The sequence below is a fragment of the Anoplolepis gracilipes genome, chromosome 8, assembly GCF_047496725.1.
Source record: "Anoplolepis gracilipes chromosome 8, ASM4749672v1, whole genome shotgun sequence".
Classification (NCBI taxonomy): Eukaryota; Metazoa; Arthropoda; class Insecta; order Hymenoptera; family Formicidae; genus Anoplolepis; species Anoplolepis gracilipes.
In genome coordinates this window covers 9,685,185-9,704,972 of record NC_132977.1, presented here as the reverse complement: position 1 = coordinate 9,704,972, position 19,788 = coordinate 9,685,185, and the positions used below count along the sequence as shown (strand labels likewise).

At 35.1% G+C, this 19,788-nt stretch overlaps 3 protein-coding genes across 7 annotated transcripts in view; 1 reads left to right on the top strand and 2 right to left on the bottom strand.

Moving 5' to 3' along the window:
* Rhogef64c (Rho guanine nucleotide exchange factor at 64C) overlaps positions 1-9,176 on the top strand; it is a 112,002-nt gene extending 102,826 nt beyond the window's left edge. For all 3 annotated transcript variants that reach the window (XM_072897563.1, XM_072897564.1, XM_072897565.1), the window contains 10 exons: positions 1,384-3,305; positions 3,466-3,680; positions 5,000-5,264; positions 5,361-5,582; positions 5,681-5,830; positions 5,897-6,004; positions 6,119-6,271; positions 6,354-6,470; positions 6,575-6,676; positions 6,760-9,176. In XM_072897563.1, coding sequence (XP_072753664.1) covers positions 1,384-3,305; positions 3,466-3,680; positions 5,000-5,264; positions 5,361-5,582; positions 5,681-5,830; positions 5,897-6,004; positions 6,119-6,271; positions 6,354-6,470; positions 6,575-6,676; positions 6,760-6,888 — 3,383 coding nt within the window. In that variant the 3' untranslated portion in view covers positions 6,889-9,176. The remainder of the gene's footprint in view (positions 1-1,383; positions 3,306-3,465; positions 3,681-4,999; positions 5,265-5,360; positions 5,583-5,680; positions 5,831-5,896; positions 6,005-6,118; positions 6,272-6,353; positions 6,471-6,574; positions 6,677-6,759) is intronic.
* Positions 7,622-9,029, bottom strand: Mttfb1 (mitochondrial transcription factor B1). The gene is made up of 3 exons (XM_072897574.1): positions 8,402-9,029; positions 8,166-8,319; positions 7,622-8,078 (listed from the first exon to the last, which is right to left on the bottom strand). The coding sequence occupies exons 1-3, from the start codon at positions 9,027-9,029 to the stop codon at positions 7,817-7,819; spliced, it is 1,044 nt and encodes a 347-aa protein (XP_072753675.1). The 3' UTR covers positions 7,622-7,816.
* A 38-nt stretch (positions 9,177-9,214) lies between the features above and the next one.
* LOC140668513 (cytochrome c oxidase assembly factor 3, mitochondrial-like) overlaps positions 9,215-19,788 on the bottom strand; it is a 136,976-nt gene continuing 126,402 nt past the window's right edge. For 2 of the 3 annotated variants that reach the window (XM_072897577.1, XM_072897576.1), the window contains 2 exons: positions 9,575-9,665; positions 9,215-9,500 (listed from right to left, as the gene is read on the bottom strand). In XM_072897577.1, the coding sequence (XP_072753678.1) occupies positions 9,220-9,500; positions 9,575-9,587 (294 nt within the window). In that variant the 5' untranslated portion in view covers positions 9,588-9,665 and the 3' untranslated portion in view covers positions 9,215-9,219. Of the gene's footprint in view, positions 9,501-9,574; positions 9,666-9,995; positions 10,106-19,788 lie in introns of those variants that run through there. The other variant, XM_072897575.1, reaches the window with a different exon arrangement.

The window sequence follows — 19,788 nt, the reverse complement described above, 5'->3', positions numbered from 1 at the left end:
CACTTTCACCGATCGTTAGAGACGCGTATCGAGGCGATCGAGGGGGAGCCTCGATGATAATTTAATATTAACTTGGCGTATATAGAGAGTACGGCATCGCACGTGACGATAATTGAATAAAGTTTAAACCAGGTATTATTATATTAAAAAGGTGAGGGATAGATTTGTTTAAATGATACTTGAATAAGTCACTTTTAATCAATCATGCGTACTCGTGACAAATTTAAAATTAGGAATATTTAGAAAATTCCACTTCTACTAATTTTAACAGAACGATAAATGAGAAACGAAACTCTTTAGATATATTTTGAAAATATTAATCTAATGGAAATAAATTTGATAAAAGAATACGTAATTAATGTGAAATTGTTTAGAAACACAATATAATTCGTGTGAATTTCTTTGAATCGTGATGTAATTATTTAATATCACGATAAATAAGTTGAATAAATTTCCTATGCGAATTCATAGTTATAAAATGATATCATTATTTTTTAATAAAATCTGCATAATGAGCATCAGCCTTTTTCAAACGCGTAAAACTTCCGGCTAAATTTTGATATCAAATCACCGAGTATACTTTTTACGCGTATCCGATTCCAGCTTCATGCTTCACATCTGCGGTTTTCCTTCCTGGGATTTGTTGTCAGATCCGTGAAATGAATGGAAATTCTCACTTTGCGAAAGAGAGAAATATATATCTGTTACCAACACAAAGCGCAAAACAAGACATAAAATAAATCGTCGATCAGTCAAACATAAAATTATATAGATTGCACAGCTCTTTCATAATTTGAACCAACTCTTTCTGCAGAATTATTATTGCAAGTTATATAGGCATATTGATTCATCTTTATAAAATTCTAAAACTATATCTGTATCAGAGATCAAAAAATAATTCGTTGTGTGTTATTGAAAGTTTTGATAATTGATTTTAATATTTAAAATTCCCTGTATGAGAGAATAATCGATGTAACGCGACGAGCATTAGTTTCCGAGAAATTAAATTAATGAGTTTCATACACAGAATAATCTCTCCACAATATATATAACGCTCATTAAAATCAGTTCTTAACAGATAATAATCCCCTTGTCAACTTTGAGTAGTTTTTTTTTTTTTTTTTTTTTTTTTCATATAAATTTGTCATTAAGAAATATACATTATAAGCACGTGTATTTATTGATTATATTAACTTGGTATTTCTACTTATGTATATTCGCTGAAATATTATTTGATATATAATTATTTTAATATTATAAATATAATTAAATATATATTAAAAAACACAAAAATTATGTGCATTATAGAGTTAAAATTTTACGTCGTCGGTTTCAATACTCGCTTTATTTACCGATTAATTTCGTTTCGACCGTTGTCCACAGAGACCTCGAGAAAATCCCTCTTGACGCGAAGCCAAAGCGACCGGTCATTCAGCAAACCGGACGTCTCGGCGGGTGACGTGCTGTTCTCGGACACGATGCGGTTCAGTGTGAACAAGAAGATCAAGTCGCCGTCGTCGCTCATCAATACATGCACAGTTTCGTGCGAGGACGCAGATGAGGAGAGTCCACCGGAAAGAAAAGACAAGGCAGAAATAAACGAGCTTAAGGAGTCCGGTTGCAAGATCGAGGCGAATAAAAATGTTAAAGTAGTGCCTGAGAATAAGAGCGTTGACGATGTCGAGAAGGAGGCCGAGCTGCCACTGGACGCACGTAGCGATATTTCCGATGCGAGCAACGAACATTTCCGTATGATGAGACCCACTAGCTGGTCCCCGCCACCCGGTAGACAGAGGCACCGCTTCAAGATCGGCGAGTCCGGCGCGGAGGAGAATCCCGTCAATTCGATAAGAGATCATCGGAGAACAATTTCGTCGGCATCGACAGCGTCATGGAACTCGACGAGCTCGTACGGATCCTCAAAAATTGAGATCAATTCGCCCGAGAACAATGTCTGCAAGATTACGGTGAGTCCGCGTTTGTCGCCGCTGGTCCATCGCCTGCAGATCGGCCCGAATTCTAGTTCGAAAGGCGCCAGAAGAACGTCCATCTTGATCAACGGCGATCAAAATACAAGCGCGGAACCGGTGCGGAATAACAAAGTGACTATTAGCGTCGGTGGAGAAGATAGCGTGTGCAATCCGACAGTGATCTCTGTAAACTCGGAGAATCCACCGAAAATCCAGAGCTCCGCGGAGAATCGTACTCTGGTGATACTCGAGAATTATAGGTCGAATATTGTGGTGGAGTCGGCAAACGATGATTCGCGTCCCAAACAGATTGGAAGGGTTAATCACGTCGTCGAAAATGGCAAAATAAACTCGAAGACGAATGACGAAGAAGCACCTGCGTCGCCCAGCGAGGAAAGCTTGCCGTGTCGACACGCGGAACAGTCAGTATCGAATTTCGAGAAACAGAAAAGGTTGAGCGTCGAGATGAAATCGTCGGACGCTAATCAGCCTTCGAGATTTTATACATCTGACGAGAAAGTGACGCGATCGGAGTCTAAATCGCGATTCAAAGACGTCGAAGATTCGTCTGATTTATCGAAAGAAGCTCTGATCTCCAAACTGCTCGAAGATTCTCTACGTAAAGCTCGCGAGAACGGCGAGATCCTCGATGAAGACAGCGGACAGGCTATTTTGAAAATCTTGAAGCAAAGCTTGCTGAAAAGCAAAGAATACGAGAGCTCCGAGTCTACTCTCGAAGCAAATTATTCACGATCATCCAGCCTGAACTCTGACGGCGACTTTATCTCAACGAATCTCTTTCTCGAGGAGAATCCCTACGAAGTGATCAAGGAACCGATCTACGAGGAGATACCTGACGAACCGCCACCGTTGCCGCTGAGCCCGCCACCCACGGAGGATTACATCAAGGACAGAATTTATTTCGACGAATTCTATAAAAAAGTGACCCCTGGTCAGTTTCTTGGCCCATATTTATCCGAGGAAGTTTTCAAGAAATCCAATTCGGAAGACCTAGCTCAGGCCTACTTGTCCAAGAGCCCCGAAGACTTTTTTAAGAAAATGTCGACGTCGCCCGAGGACGAGAATAACATCTCCACAAAGTTCGAGCTCTTGAATTTTCTGATGGACTCTAAAGATCGCACACGCTCTGCGGAAGAGGATGAGGATGAAGAGGAGGACGAGGAAGATGACGCCGAGAGAGACCTGGAGGCTTTGTACGAACAGAAGGAAACAAGTCTGGGCGACCTCAGCTCTAAAAGCTCGCAGATTTCCAATGTGTCCGACAGCAGTGAGGAATGTAACATCATCCTGACGAGCTCGCCGGAAGCGTTAAAAGTAAGTTTAGCGCAATTATTGATTGGCAAATAAAATTCTGCAAAGAAGCTTCCATTTCAAGATTTCAAAACTTTCTAGATTACTTGTACTAATTTAATACGGATGTCTACAAATTTTTGTCAGTGATCTAAGCTGAAAAATTTTCATATTATTTTTGCAGTCGAGAACGGTCGATATAGAAAGAACCGACAGCGGAGTCGGATCCGAGAGTAGCCAAGCCAGTAGCACTCGTGGTGTTGCACGACGCTGGAGGACGGGCAACAACGTCTCTTCCGGTCCGAGGAGCCTTCTGGGTGGGATACCGCAAGTGATCTCCGGTACTGCAAAATTGTGTGAGGATTGCGACCAGCGACTAGATCCTCTGATAACGGACAGGTAGGTCGCAAGAGAATCGGCGGTTGGGACCGTTAGCGTTTCGATATTATACAAATGTACAGAGGAAAATGTATCTTAACAATCGCACCTCCATTGTCGCGAATAAAAGTTACGCCACTAATTGTGTAATTCACTTGGAAACCGTCGTATCTATGGTACAAAGATGTTGCTTTTAAAAACCGTAAGAATTTATACAGCGAGGATTACATAAATATAATCGTTAGAGAAAAATATATGTTGGCGAGAAACGATCACGCGCATGTGATTAACGGTTCTGCTTATCTATCTCTTCTTTTTTTCTCTTACGCGCGCGACGCTGTATTATTTAACGCACGAATGATGCACATTAATAAGCGAAATCTCGATGGGTAAAGCGCTCTCGCGTTTCAGCTTAGCTCGTCTTTATAGCTTTTCACGTACCGTTTGAGCAAAATGAACGCGAATGTTTCTTGAAACTCGTTTTTAATGTGCTTGGACATCCGCGTAAATCGCGACTGTTATCACTCCTAGCCGGCCTCGCGCAGATAGCGCTCGATGATCCGGAGAGAAGATATAACGGTCCAGAATCCACGCCGAAGAGTGTCTTCCACGGCTAGTAGTCGAGCTTTCGATCGTGAGAGATTGATTCAGTTTACTGCGAGTTTCGCGTGGAATTCGCTCGTTTCGCCTCCGAACAAAGTATAAATCCTCAAGTTGAACGTGGTTTTGCTTTGCGACCTCCTGGAGGTGCAATCTCGCGGATCGAGGAACGAATGTCGTTTCGTTACGCTTGCGGACTTTTCGCAGTCTAGCCACCCGCATCCGTCATAGCAATCTAAATACCGATTTTCTTCCCGTGAGAAATTAATCGGGGGAACATCTTCGCCGAATTCTCGAGAGCCGCGATTAAATCGATTCTTTTCTTGCACCAGTTCTTATACCTTTCCGATTGGTTCTTTATCAAAGTGAGGTAACGCGGGCTCTCTCTATCGATGTATCTATTTAGAATTCGTGCGGCTGGATTACGCGACAAGTGCAAGAGACAGCGGGCTTGACTTTCTCCCGCTATCGATTTTATTCGTCCGAGAGCGAAAGTTCTTCGTTATCGAAGAACGCAGTTGAGATGTCTGATGAATGGATAATGCGATATGCCTGCGATATGTCTGGCAAGTTGCATACGACAATCACTTTCATCTGCAATCATGGATTATGCATACAAATTCGCCCGCGAGCTTCACGTTCGATCACACATCCACTTTCATTTGACGTTGATGAATAAGTTTTTTTTTAAATAGCATTATCACTATATATATATATTATTTCTATTTTGCCTATTCCAGCGGCGTGGTTTACGCACCTTTCGTGTGCCGGAAGTGCTCGAAGAAGCGCGCGGAGCGGAAAGAGATTATCACGGAAATCGTGGAGACCGAACAAAAGTACGGCAGAGATCTGCAGATCATACTCGACGAGTTTCATCGACCGATGCTAAGAGCGGGTCTCCTCACGTCGGAGCAACTGTCGGCGATTTTTCTGAACGTTGAGGAACTGCTCGAGCATAATGTCGTTTTAGCTGAGAAATTAAAGGACAGCGTGGAACTCGCTCAGGTAAAAAAGAATCGCTCGAGGAATCTGTTTTATTTTTAGATACATATGTATTGAAAAAGTTTACGTTGCAACATACATTTACATACGATTGCGTAGGAATCCGGAGATGAAGATCTTCTGACGGTGGACCTGGGCAAGATTTTCCTCGAGTCTGAGAGGATGCTTCATGCTTTCGAAAGTTATTGCACGCGTCAAGGCAGCGCTAGTTTATTATTGCAAAACTTGGAAAAGGAAAAGGAGCTTTTACGCATCTTCCTCAGGGTTTCTCAAATGGAGAACACGGTTTTGCGAAGAATGAATCTGAATTCCTTTTTAATGGTAGCGTAATCAGCTTAATTTTAATTTATTAATTAAAAAGTCATTAACTAAGAATTCATTAATTTAGAAAAAAAATCTATTTTTAATTTTTTTTTCAGGTTCCTGTCCAAAGAGTTACAAAATATCCGCTTCTGCTGGCACGTTTGCTCAAAGCAACGCCTTCTGTTCGATCAGATATCCAAGAAGCGAAAAAGAGACTCAAGCAAGCTCAAACGAACATCGAGTTACATTTGGAACACATGAATGCTGTAAGTATATTGCGTAATATTATGCAAAAATTGTTTCATGAAAAGAAATATATGTTTAATTAATAGGAGGCGAAAGATGTTACGTCGACAAAGTTATGGAGGAGAATATCGATTATTCAAAATGGTAGACGGTCCAACAGCGAACAGGATATGGTGAATATCAAATTAAGAAAGGTAATTATGCTATTAAATTTCTTTATTTTGTGTATTTAGTTAATTCTGAAATACAATTAATATGTGTGAGATATTTGTAATCATTTATAATTAATAATATGAAATTTATACCAGATGGCTGTCGAGATTTTGGAATGGGCTCACGAGGAAGCTAGATTTGTTCTCGAAGGGCGTCTTCTAGTGGCACAGCCGACTGACAATAATTGGCGACGCGGTCGAACTGTCAAACTCGCACCTGTCACTGCCATGCTTGTCACAAATGGCAAGGTAAACATATTATCACAATCTCTTGTATCTCTTGTATCTCTTGTAATTTTGTACAAGATAAATAAAATTCACATATTTTTAGCCGAACGCCGAGTATCCTGAATTGAACGATGGCTCGCTCTTTCCGAAGCACATAGGGATCAAGGAAGCTACTCTACTTTTGGTCAAAGAGAAACTTGGACGATATTCTTTACTACGTGTAAGTCATCGTATTTTCCACATTTTATTTTTTTTTCTCGTTATCGTTCAAATTAATCTATATTTAATTTATATTTCTTATCATTATCATTATCATTATTTTAGGAGCCGCTATACCTCGATAAATGTATAGTATGCTGTGAAACGGATCTCGAAGATTATTTCGAAATACAAGAATTGTCTTCCAAGGAGACGTTTATATTTAAAGTAAGATACTTACACACGAGCAGAATATTATGAGATGAGATAATGAGGATGAAAATGGTAAATTAATTTATATATTATTATAGGCAGAGGACGGTGCGAGAACGAAAAGATGGTGCAGAACGTTACAGGCTCACGCACAGTCACTCGGTGCTTGGCGTAAACGTCGAGGGGCTCTTCCTAACATCATGATCTGTGGAGTAGCAAGAAATTAACGAAGACTTAGATGTAATAAACGCGTACATAAGACGACGTTCGCATTTGTCGTCGTTTTTGCGCTTATAGTGAAAATAAAATATTTCCAACGGCGCGAAACATCCTAAGCGATTACACGAATTCGTACATGTATATGATTTCCAGATGAATAAGTAATAACTCTTGGAGAAAGAAAAGAAACGCGCTGGACCAAAGGATTTCCTCGGTTCATTGACAACAACTGTCAATGAGCAACACGTAAGTCTAGTTCTTATCGTAGGGTATAACTTGCATTCAGTTATTACAGTACGTTGCAGAAACTTGAGTTTCCTATGTCACTGTAATTAGAATATTACATAGCGCCGAATCGCGCAAGATTCCATCGATTCCTAATGAATAATCCTAAGTATCTATATATACATATCTCTGCGTATGCATAGAATTATTTAATATCTATAATTATCTCTCTCTCTCTATATATATTTCCTTCAGAAAAGAACGAGTAGCTGTGATATCGACCGGTGTTTTGGGTATAATGTTTCTTTTTCGCAAATTAATTTTAAAATCTTTATTCACCTTTTATTTTCCATCTGCGATTCCTTTTATCACCAGTGTCGCGTGTTATGAAACCGATAATAATTTATACATATATATATATATATATATATATATATATATATATATATATATATATATTCCTTTCAAACTAATTAACAGCATTTTACTAGATCTAACAAGGAAAAATTTAAACTGTACATTGTACTATATTTTTATTTAATAACTAAGCCATAGTATCGTACATGTATATAAATGTATATTTACAGAGAAGTTTTCACAATTCTATAATCGAAATTTATTGTAACAAATTAATTTGCTGCATTACAAACCTGCAATTTAATAAAATTTAAATATGATGCGTTTACGTGTTTCTGAGTACGCCAAACTCGGTTAGATAGACATTTCTTCTGACATCTCCGTATAATCCTCAACTACAACGTCTTTTGTGTTACTTAACGGTAATAAATGACGAGACGCGCGATACTCGTATAAACCGATTTCCGGGTGTTTCTCCACAAGGTATTTATAGGCGGTCGTCAGCCTGTCGATGTCACTTACGGTAAGTTGCGTGGGCCTAAGCGTTGGATCTAAATCAGACAATTTATACATCATCAGACCTAATTCCTTGCGGCAGTACAATGGGAATAGAGTCCTGCGAAACAGAAAAAAATAACACAAAAATTTTATTTGTCTTAATCTTATTTATCATCACAATAGGTAAATTAATTATCAAACTTACTCGATGCATCGTATGCTGTACTTTTGTCTGAAATTGAACACGTGCCTCGTTACTTTTTCAAACAGTTTAAAATCATGCTGTGTACGTGGTGTGACCAATGGCGTAAATGACACTACTCCCACATCGACATCTGGTTGTGGAACAAAAGATTTGCCTGTGAATTAAAAATTAAGAATTGTAAATAAAGATTCGTAACACGAATTTATGTAAATACGCGAAATAAACTATTCAATTACCAGGTATAATAAAACGAAGTACGGGAAAAGTCCAAGCTTGTGCCATTATCGATAGTCTACATCGTTGATGGCTCGAGACATCAGCCACCAAACGTTCCGCTACCTCTTTTTGAAACGTTAACGTCATTTTTGTTCTACCAAATGCCCAAGGTCCTCGATGTTCGGATATCGCGTGTAGCCATTTAATTATAAGATGTGTCGATACATTGAATGGTAAATTGCCTATGATATAGATATTTGGAGCTGTAGCGTTCCAATCTCTCTTTTCTTCCATCGGGAATAAACTTTCCACGTTTATTTTCGTGATATCGTCGTATATTATGTCCATTTTGCCATTAATTGCTGCGAACGAGTCCGCTAACATGTCTAAAGTCGGCTTAAATCTGTAATCTTTTTCAACGACTACTAATCGTTTCGGAATCCGTTTTAAGATTGATTGAGTTAATCCACCTGGGCCAGGGCCAACTTCTAGTACTTGGCTCCCAGTGAGTCCTGATTTTGCTACGATTTTATCGGTTAAATTTTTATCCATAAGAAAATTTTGAGACAAACGTTTTACAGCATTCAATTTGTACAGTTTTAATATGTCTCGGATGGTTGGAAGTGGTGGTAATCGTGGAGCAGCCATTTTCAAATACTTAATCTTATATTAATATTAAATAAATATGCAGCACTTGTTAAAAAGTAAATTATAGAATATGATCTTTGAAAAGAAAAATATCACTTTATAAACTCTCTATTCTATTATATACAAGTTTATGGAAACATACGAAATTTTTAATGAATTAAAAATGTTTTTTCATTCAAATCAAATTATTTCATGCAACTTTCTCGATTATCTTTTCTGGCTCCTCAAAATCGTCTAAGAATTTTTCTTGTTTAACCGAATATATTGTGTATGAATAAATCCCAATGACTCCAAGGGTTAAGGCAAAAGCCAAACGATTATTAGATTTACGATATCCTTGTACCCTCTTTGCTCTTTCCAGATTTTGCGACTCTAGGCGTTTCATGTAAACTACATCTGTAAATTTGAGTTTCTCTGCATCTTTTAACAAGTCAACTTTTGGCATATTTTGATTTTGTTCAAGTTGGTTATCTGTAGACAAAATAATTAATTTACACTAATGCTAAAAAACCTACCATATAAAATGTTTAATTTAAATCATTCACCCGCTCCTCCCATTTCTTGACATTAATGTTCCTGGATAAATTAAGGTATCGATTCCTCTTTTTGCCAATTGAATCCTAGATTGGTCAAAATCTGTTGGACAGAAAAAAAGAATTTTTATAGAATTTTATATTATTTTTGTTACAAAATTTTACTCAAGTTTATTAACTTAAATTAATTTGCAATATATATTTCAGAAATTGATCTCAGATATTATTAATTAGTTTTTTTTTCTAAATAATCATAGCAAAATCAATTTTATTTAAAAAAAATTTCCAAGAAAAGGATTTTTAGGTTAAGTTATTTCCGTATGTAACTTTATACTAACAATTATTCTCCATATATAATTATGTAAAAATATTAATTATACTGTGCTCTAAGAACATTTTATAATAAGCTTAAAATTCTGCAATTTATACGTACGGTTAAAAAACAAGCTTGTAGCTCGTTTTATATTTTTCTACACATTGCGAGATTACTCGTAACTTTTACACAATGTAATGCTGCCATCTGCTGACGAGGAATGTAAACAATACGTGACGCAACGAAATAATTTCAAACAGCTCTGTTGGTCTCATTAGGCTCGATATTGATTCGATTTCGAATAAAATCAATAAAACAAACTGCGAACTTAGTTTCAATCGTACGTATGTAAATTACATTCTAACAATATTGTTTAATTACTCTTAGAGCATCTTGGAATATTTGATTTAATAAAATCACTAGAAAGAATTAACAGAAAAAAGTTGCAGATAACTTGAAAATTTCCCTGAGAAAAACTTGGAATTCTCTTTGCATAACATATCGAAAAATTGATCGTTGATGTTGCTATTTGATTTGTTTTTGTAATTTATTTTAGCATTTTTAATGTATTTCAACGTTGAGGTATATTGTCATGTTGTAAGAGATGTGTATCAAAGTTCTTCCAATGATATATTATATATATATACGATATTTTTTTTAAATATAAAAAATTAAGAATCTTAATCACGTGTATACACATACATGTGCTTATTATTTTAATAATTGATATTAATTAAATTTTTAGCAAGCAAGTTGTTCGCAGAGTTTGGCAACGATTTTGCAGCAGATTCATTGAATATATTGTAAAGAATCAACATCAATCGATTTGTTTTTAACATGTCTCGGCGAAGACCTTCTAACAGTAAGTAGGAGTAGTAGTAACAAGGTAAAACTTTATGTATTCTCTAGCATTTTTAAAATATTATTAAAACAGAGTAATAGGTATGTATTATTTTAAATGCTTATTTTATTACCATTATTATTTTATTATCATTATTCAAATGCTTATTTCATTGTCATTATGTCAGATATGCAGCTTATAAATTATCAATTTATAAACTGAATAATAAAGCGAATATATAATTAGAACGAATTTTACATAGAAAAAATGAGATTATAAATTGGAAATATGAAGTTAAAAAATAGAATCTTTTTGTATCTAAAAAGAGAGAAGAAAAACTAAAAACTATTAATGTTATAATTTAATGACAGCTTTAACATGAAAAAATCTAAAAAGTCGTATTTCTTATCTCAATGAATAAATTATTAAATAGGAAAATCATTAAATCAAGAATAATTATTATTATAAAGAATGAAAAAAATCGAGAATTTTTAATCATAAAAGAGGGAATAATTCACGAATATTTATTTAAGCAGATATTCATATAAGTGTAAATACAGGCATTTCTTTTAGAGATATAATCGAAATTAAAGATACATCGATTTGATTAGCGATACGATGCTTAGAGAATCTATTCCCTTGCGATATAATGGACTATTGTGCGGAAAGTACATAGTCTATTCACTGTCACTAGCTGTATCTGTAATATGCTCGTCGTCGTTGTCGTTGATCGATCGACTGCTCCTTTTCGAGAGGAGCCTGACAGCCCGTGCGCGTTGCGCTCTCACGTACTTCACTCGGTACGTTAATAACGACGTGCACGCGTGGAATTCGATAGATTGCGAGCGATCCGCCGTTGAAATTCGACGTACAATCGGTAGTCGGTTCGCGAGTGGATTAGATGGCTCGGATAAATTTTCAATTGGATCTCGCTAAACTCCCCCGCGAGACAACTGACGTTACGATTATGCTCGCCGATATATTAAATAGACATATTTCACGGAAGTATTCGAATACGCATTTGTCTTCAATTCCTCGGATTAAACGTTAATTGAAGAGTAATCAAAGTGTTAATTATTTTAGAACTTCAATTAAAATTGAATCTCTTCTGAATCTCTCTCTCTTTCTATTCATTATCTGTTTAGAGTAAACTATTATTTTTATAAGTAATGAAATTGTGATTTTTCAAAGATAAAAGAGAATTGCGCCAATTGAAAAATACACACGTGACAGTGACCTGGAATAAAATGTTAGATAAAAGATTAATTTAAAATTTGCGTACATAAATAAATTAATTAAGTATGCGTAACAATTTTGGTGAAAACTTAGTAAGGTCCGGATTTTTTTACGCTCGGTAGAAGTACATGCTCGCTATCCGAACTTGTGGAATTGCATTTTTCTCGCGTTAGGAAAAAATCAATGCTTCGACATACGTTAAGCTCTCGCAATCTACATCCGTTGAACGTATCGTGTTCGCTTGGAAAACGGCACGAATATCTCCATTTTCATGGATTTATGAATGTGCCGGCTTTAGTTTATAAAACGATGTTCCGCCTGCTCTTGACTGATTTGTGATCTTGACGGAAGAGTTACGAACACCCCTTGGGTGACATTCGATGATAAAATACCTCCCTCCTCTCTCTCTCTCTCTCTCTCTCTCTCTCTCTCTCTCTCTCTCTCTCTCTCTCTCTCTCTCTCTCTCTCTCTCTCTCTCTCTCCCGTCCATGTCATTTCCGCACGTTTTATACATCTCTTAAATTTTACCAAAGATATGCAGATTCTGTTACCTCTTAAAAAAGTTTTATCAAGAATAACGGCGTGTGTATTTCTGTACGGTCATGTGCACGTTATAATCTCCCTAACTAAATTTTTATACGATGCAATATTTTTTGTTTTATCTATCTTGGCGAGGGCACAGGGGATTTCAGTAAATTAACTTTAAATATTTTCTATTAAATATCATGCGGATATTATTATGTCTCTTTACCACTTTAAAGAAATATGTTTGTATCATAAATCACAATAAAAATACAGTGAAAAACAAATTGATATATTTACATTTTATTTTTATACAATTTTATGCATCTAAAATAAAGAAAACCTGGAGAAAAAAAAAAAAAACAAATTTGTTAAATTTAAAATTATTTGATAACATTTTATTTAATTAATTCTTTATGGATACAGTAGTCAGGTAATCGCATATTCACAAAAATATAATCTATAATCGTTGCGCAGAATATGCATAATAATTATAATTTGATAGCGATTTGAAATTAATTTTGAAATTAATGATTACCAACACCGCGAGCTATTAGTGCAAATTTTCTTGTCCATTCTTGCCTATTTAATGTGATGCCGCGCGCGATGCCATAATAATAATGCATCGATTAACGGATTTGCAATAAAAGCATACACACACGTTATATCTATTAACATTTTCAGGATGTTCAACGTTTCGAGACAACGATTCAATTATAACAAGTTCTCTATCGGATTTCTATGTTCATTATTGGCGTATCATTAACATCCGGATTATCCGAACACAATTTTGTCGTAACACGCAATATATTCGATATGATATACTATACATATATATTCACAATTGAATTATAATTTATAGAAAATATAATCTTGTCTATATCGAACAATTATTAGATATCGTAATTTCGCATAATTATTCGAAGACAAACTCATCGATAAAATTGATTTTCAAGTATTTTTATTCGATCGCACATGTTATGTGTTTCTTGATTATTCTTTATTTCATATCGATCGGGTCAATTGAGAATAAAGATTAAATCTCTTAAGTAGAATCGGGGAATTTATATAACCGATAAAATTCATCAACAATACAAAAATAATCGTGCGATCGTGCGATCAATTTAATCATTGATTTCGATTTTCTCCGTTAAATAAATGAAGTGAAAGGCGATCCGTTCTTCTCTCTCTTGTTGATAGATATATTGCTTTTCTTATGTTCCTTCGTTAGAAATTACGACAGCGCAACCCCGTAAAATACAAGATTTGCGTATGCATGAGGATTTCTGTATTAATAATTCAACGAATATTTCTTTGCACAGAGCAACCTATTATCGATTTCGCGGTAACAAAGTTGGTTGTTGAAAATTAAATTTCGGCTTTAGACGGAAAATGCTCCTTTCATTTTGGCATACAAAACTAAAATTTTTAAGTAATTTTTATGCATTAATAATTCATCTCGTGCTTCCTTTTTAGAGAGAGAGAGAGTATTGCAATATATATGTATATTAACGGTTGCTCTATTTCCATTATAAGAAAAAGGAAGCTGTTTATTAATAGATTCACTTTTTGAAATTGATCATCAAAATATTTGAATTTAAATAGAATTTTTAAGATTTCAAATAATATTTATTATTTTTCAAAGTTTGCATTACAGAGAATGGTACACGTGCACTTTATTTCAACAAATTTCTACAAACTTCCTTTAAAACTGATAGACTAGTGCAAACATTAATTTTTTTCTGCTTTTACCGTATTTCTAAGAATCAGATTAAATATGATATAATGAAAAAAATTTTAATGTTCTTATTCTCCATAGCTTCGCAGAAAAGTTACATATATTGTAGATGAAAAATTATATTCTGTAAAAATTATATATCCTGTCAAAATTAATAATTATAACATTATAATAGTTTGAAAAGATTATTTTAAAAATGTACGTATATTAAACAAGCTTTCTTGTTAATCAAATTATTATGATATCTATCGCAATATCACAAATTAAATCAGTCGTTAAAATTTGTCGTATATTATAAATTAGTTCTTATGACTGAAATATTTTATGCGACAAATTATAGCTCTATTAGGAAGATACTATATTAATTCAAAATAATTGTACGATAAAATTGCGTGATATGAGGAACAATGTGGTTCGAGCGACTCTATTGAATGAGACAGATGAGATATGAGAATATGTCATTAATTAAATAAGTAATTGATTAATAACACATATAATTAATTGAATTATTAAATGGATAATTAATTGCGCCGCAATTACTATATACGCACGCATACATGTAATCAATATAATACAAAATTCCCAATTACGTGCGCACACTGGACACACTTACATTATCGCCATGAGAATAATACAAAACCCCACACTATTCCATTAGGGTAAATGAAATATTGCCATGTGTGTAGTGCAACGGGTTTCCATTACTAGTCTAGTCCACCACACTGACTTGGAGAATGATTCACGACAAAGTTTGCGCCACCCGTAGAATCGAATTGCGAAAGTTTTGCCGAAGCTAAGTAGAGTGCTCGCAAGCTCTATTCAGATATCATCACTTTTGAAAAAGAAAAAGAGTTGGAAATTTTGATCCAATTTTTCCATTTTCAGTTGATTATTACTCAATTTGATTCGTAGAAAACTTTTCGAGTAACGTCGAGAAATTCGTTTCTTTCTCAAATTTTCTACGAAATTATTTTCAACAGCTGAGAAGACGGTTCATTTTACCTTGCGTCTATAATATAATATTATATACAGTAGGTACTTTTACAAATTCCTCTTTCTCTTTCTCTCTCTCTCTCTCTCTCTCTCTCTCTCTCTCTCTCTCTCTCTCTCTCTCTCACTTTTTTACTTTGATTTCGCAATAACAAAGATCGACTTTTTAAACTACCAAAACGACCAAGAGAGAATCGAAAGGATTATTGAGCGCGATGTACTGGAAGATATTGTAATTTAGTCTATGGTTTTCCAATATAGAGATTGTAGCACTAGAAGAAATCCATTTTCATGCTAGATACGCTGTTACATAAGATGTTAATATATTTCAGTAACTGATAATATTATAATAATATACAAAATCAATTTTCTTATATATTTATTATGCATTATAACACATACAAGCAATTATTAAAATATTAATTTCTTATTATTTTAATATTTGCTTATAACAAAGTAATGCATTATGTATATTCCCTTGAATGCACTATCCGGTTGCTGAAAATTTATCTTATTAAAGGAATAGCAATTTTAGAAAAAAAGAACATGCGTCGTGTTTTCTTTCGAATACAAATAATACAAAATTTTAATGCACAATTATAAATTTTCGTATCTTCCATGAAGCTAACAATCTTATACATACGCTTTTTTTTCTCAATACTTCATTTGCACAATCTTATCAGTGTATACCAATCATATGTTGAAGAAAAACTTTAGACTTTTGTTTGAAAGTCGTCGCATCCACATCGTATGCACTTGGAAAATATAAATATAACAGAGAAAAAATAAATCGACGAAGAAAAAAGCAGTTTCTTCGCAACATCGATATAGAGAACGTTATAAGTGGTACCACGGTCGTATCGAGCATAAAGTGGAAGAATTCACGTATTTCGAAAGGACGGGAAGAATGAGAAACGAGACTTCTCGGCTGAAGAGAAGGCGGGATACTCCTGGCGAAGATGCCATCGGCGGCGAATTTCATGCCGCGGAACGATATTTTTTATTTATGAGAACCGTTAACGCGTACCGGAGCCCTGAAGCTAAAACCCTCGGCCAATATCTATGATAATGCGATGATATTGTGAGACATGGGTTTCGACGACGATGACGAAACGTGCCTGCGTCACGGAATCGTGAACGAAATCATGAGGAAAGCTCTATAGATTATAGCAATTGTCGCGCACAGTTCATCTCTTTGTGTTTTTTTCATAATTCGAATCTTTATAGATTCTCGTTATCATAGCTACAAGCTTGATTTCCACATCAAAAGCCAACGTTTCAAGATGAAATAGTCGGCGAGTTAATTAAACAGCGAATGAGAACTAAGAATAAATATTTACTTATTATATTAAAAAAAAAAATTATTGTTTAATACAAAAGAGAGAGAGAGAGAGAGGGAGGATTTCATTAATTAAAATGGGAACCAGTCTAACTACTTATTCATTTATCACATATAATTATAATACTAATTACGTCAGTAGTGATGGTTTAATCACTGTCGTGTTTCTCATTGGCATTTACGAATATGTTAATAACGCACATACATATATAAATTAGCTTATCTTTAAACAATGTATGATACTATATATACGCGAAATCTAAACGAGACTCTTAAAATAGATACGCGTCAACTGTATGCTAAGTTTATGATTGATAATCATCAAATTCTAATCTTATTCCGACAAATGTAGTCGCACTCGACACCATTAGGTCACTCAATGGATAAATTATTCAAAAAGATCAATGTAAATCATAAATTAGCACTGTTATGATTTTTAGGAAATATCATCTAATTAAAGGCGACAGAGAATCCAAAAGACAATACATAAAAAAAGAAAACTAATAAAACAAATAATTTTAGACGTTAATAAAGTCTCGAAACTTACTTTATAAAGTTGCTTCTAAATTGTTTCATATCTTATAATAATAAAATACTAATTATAATCTTTGTGTTTTGAAGAAAATAAATATGAAGAAAATAAATGGGCTAAAAAGATCTAAAATAAAAAATAAAAAAAACGTGCAAAACGTCTTTCAATTGCGTATACTTTCGCAGAGATCATTAACAATATGATCATTAATAATTATTACTAATCTTTCTTTTAATCACAATTAACGTTAATGATTTTTCTATACACGTGTCGCTTACGTCAAATCGATCTCCATTACCGCTCGCCCGGAAGTCCTCTAGCTTTTCCTCGATAAGAACATGGATAGAGACAATCACGCGAACCACTTCTGTGCGCGGAGAAGTTTTCGTGCTTTACTTATTAACGTGGAAGTTATTCTTAACTCGTTTTAGAAATCGAGTCGTTGTCTCGGAGAACTTTGCGCGCCGGTTCAATCGACATTAGAATTGAATGACACGTGTTTCGAAGGACGTAAGAGTGTCCGTTCTCGGTTTTCTGCAATTTTTTGTCGCGTCCATGAATAGCTCCATAGTCAATAAGCCGTATGACCTAGTTTGGAAGATTTTATTAAAAAAGATTGTTTAAAAAGAAAAAAAGAAATTTGACTTCTGTAACATATTTTTTTCATAAACTTTATTAATTATATATTTTTATGTCATAGAACTCAAAAGGAATATTATATGTGTAAAAATAAATATTCCTGACTATACCTTTATATTACAACGGTAGTAATTGAAAAAAAAAAAAGAAAGAAAACGAAATAAAAAGTATTTTGAGAGTCACGAATTTTATTTTGCATTAATAAATTATATCAAACACAAGGATATTGAAAATTCGTACGCCGAGTTGTATCTGACTTGTCTACTAAAATAATTTATGAAAGTATTAAAGAGATTTTCCGAGATTGCTCATGAGACACTCAATCAGTCTTTGTTGCGGTATAATGCGTAATTGCTTACACTGCCAAGAGAAGTTACATACGTATGTATAGAGAAATTCGTAATTATATTTTGTCGTTATACATATGAATGTTTCGTTGTTTGCAGAGCTTAGAAATGTGACTTGTAAAGACAAATTGAAATATTTTTATTTGGAGATATTAGGAATATATTCGGATATATTTTCTTCGGAAATCTTATCTCATTTGCTGTTAATAAAGAAAAATCAGTAGAGATTAAACAATAAATCACGCAATATATAACTAATTGTCGATTGTTGAAAAGCGATATAACTTTGAAGATTAAAGAAAGAGAAGTATGAAAAATATCAAGAAGAATCAAGGAGGAAAGCAGAGAAGGAGAGAGAAAGAGAGGTATGAGTTTGCGCAAAACTTTGTCAAGGTGAGTGCAGAAGAGTCAAGGTGATCAGTGCAAGACGCTGTTTGCAATGTAAACGAGCGTGTGCTAGTTGAACTAACCGACTGACAGATGTTGGCGGTATATTGTATAAATAATGGTTTTCAACGCGTCACGCGTGCTACAGGTCGTAAAGTTACTTCAACTGCAATTTGCGATGCAATTGCTTCATCATCGCTCATATCTCATGACGTATCTAAAAAACTATATCTCATCGCCAAAAACATGAGAATGGCGAGCTAAAAATTTTTTTTCTGATTTTAAATATAATAATCAGACGACATGTTCATTCGTTATGCAGTTTGTTTAATACAGTTACATTTGTTTTAATAGATTTCCCCAAACGTTTTAATAAATCTTCCAGGAAATAAAAATATAAATTTTAATGAAAAAAGAAGATTTACAGCGTAATTTAAATGAAATATCCTCAGCTTGGCTTGAAAGTAACGACTGCTATTTCGAGTGTAGCTTAGTCTATAATTGAACATTTCGATTTACGAAATTAATGAGCTTGCGTTTCCAAAATTACGGCCGATTCAAATATTCCTAATATACCGTAGAGCGCATGTTAATTCAATGATACTCCAACACGAAGTGCGGAATAGATTTGCTATTGCGTAGGCGTAGGATTTCTTCATTACTCGCTGCGCCGCCGCTTTCCGCCCTCTTAATTTCTCATCTCCTGAGACACAAGGAGAAATGTTCTTCGCGGCTGCCGGAAAAGGAAGCTGCACGAAAGATGCGCGAACGTTCGGTGCCGCTATTAACGTTTAATAGAGAGACAGAGAAAGAAAGATGAGAGAGAGAGAGAGAGAGAGAGAGAGAGAGAGAGAGAGAGAGAGAGAGAGAGAGAAAGAGGGTGCGTGAGTAGGTCCCGCGTAATCGCATAGTTACTTCAATTTTCGCGATAATCCAGCCACGGATTATCGCGCAGGATTCCAGTGGATGCGAGCCTGCATCCGTAATGAACGACGCGTTACACGGGGGAGGATGACGCAGGCAGCACACATCCTCCGATACTCCTTTTTCCAACTACAACGTACACCGCAGGCTCTACGGGAAATTGAATCACTTCGTGCACCCTCGTGTGCGGAGGCACGTACATCGCGCTATTATCTCTGCGCTCGAAATTGCCTGATAATCAGTGCAAAGCTGCACCTCCCCCCACCCACCTCCCTCTCCGCCCAGTAGCTCTTCATTTATTAATAACGCGTGTCGTATTTATACACGTTATTCTTTTTCTTAATATTGTCATCAGCGCGTGCTTGAAGAAATGAGTGCCGAGACTTGATGGAACATTTGCATTGTTAGATAAAAAAAA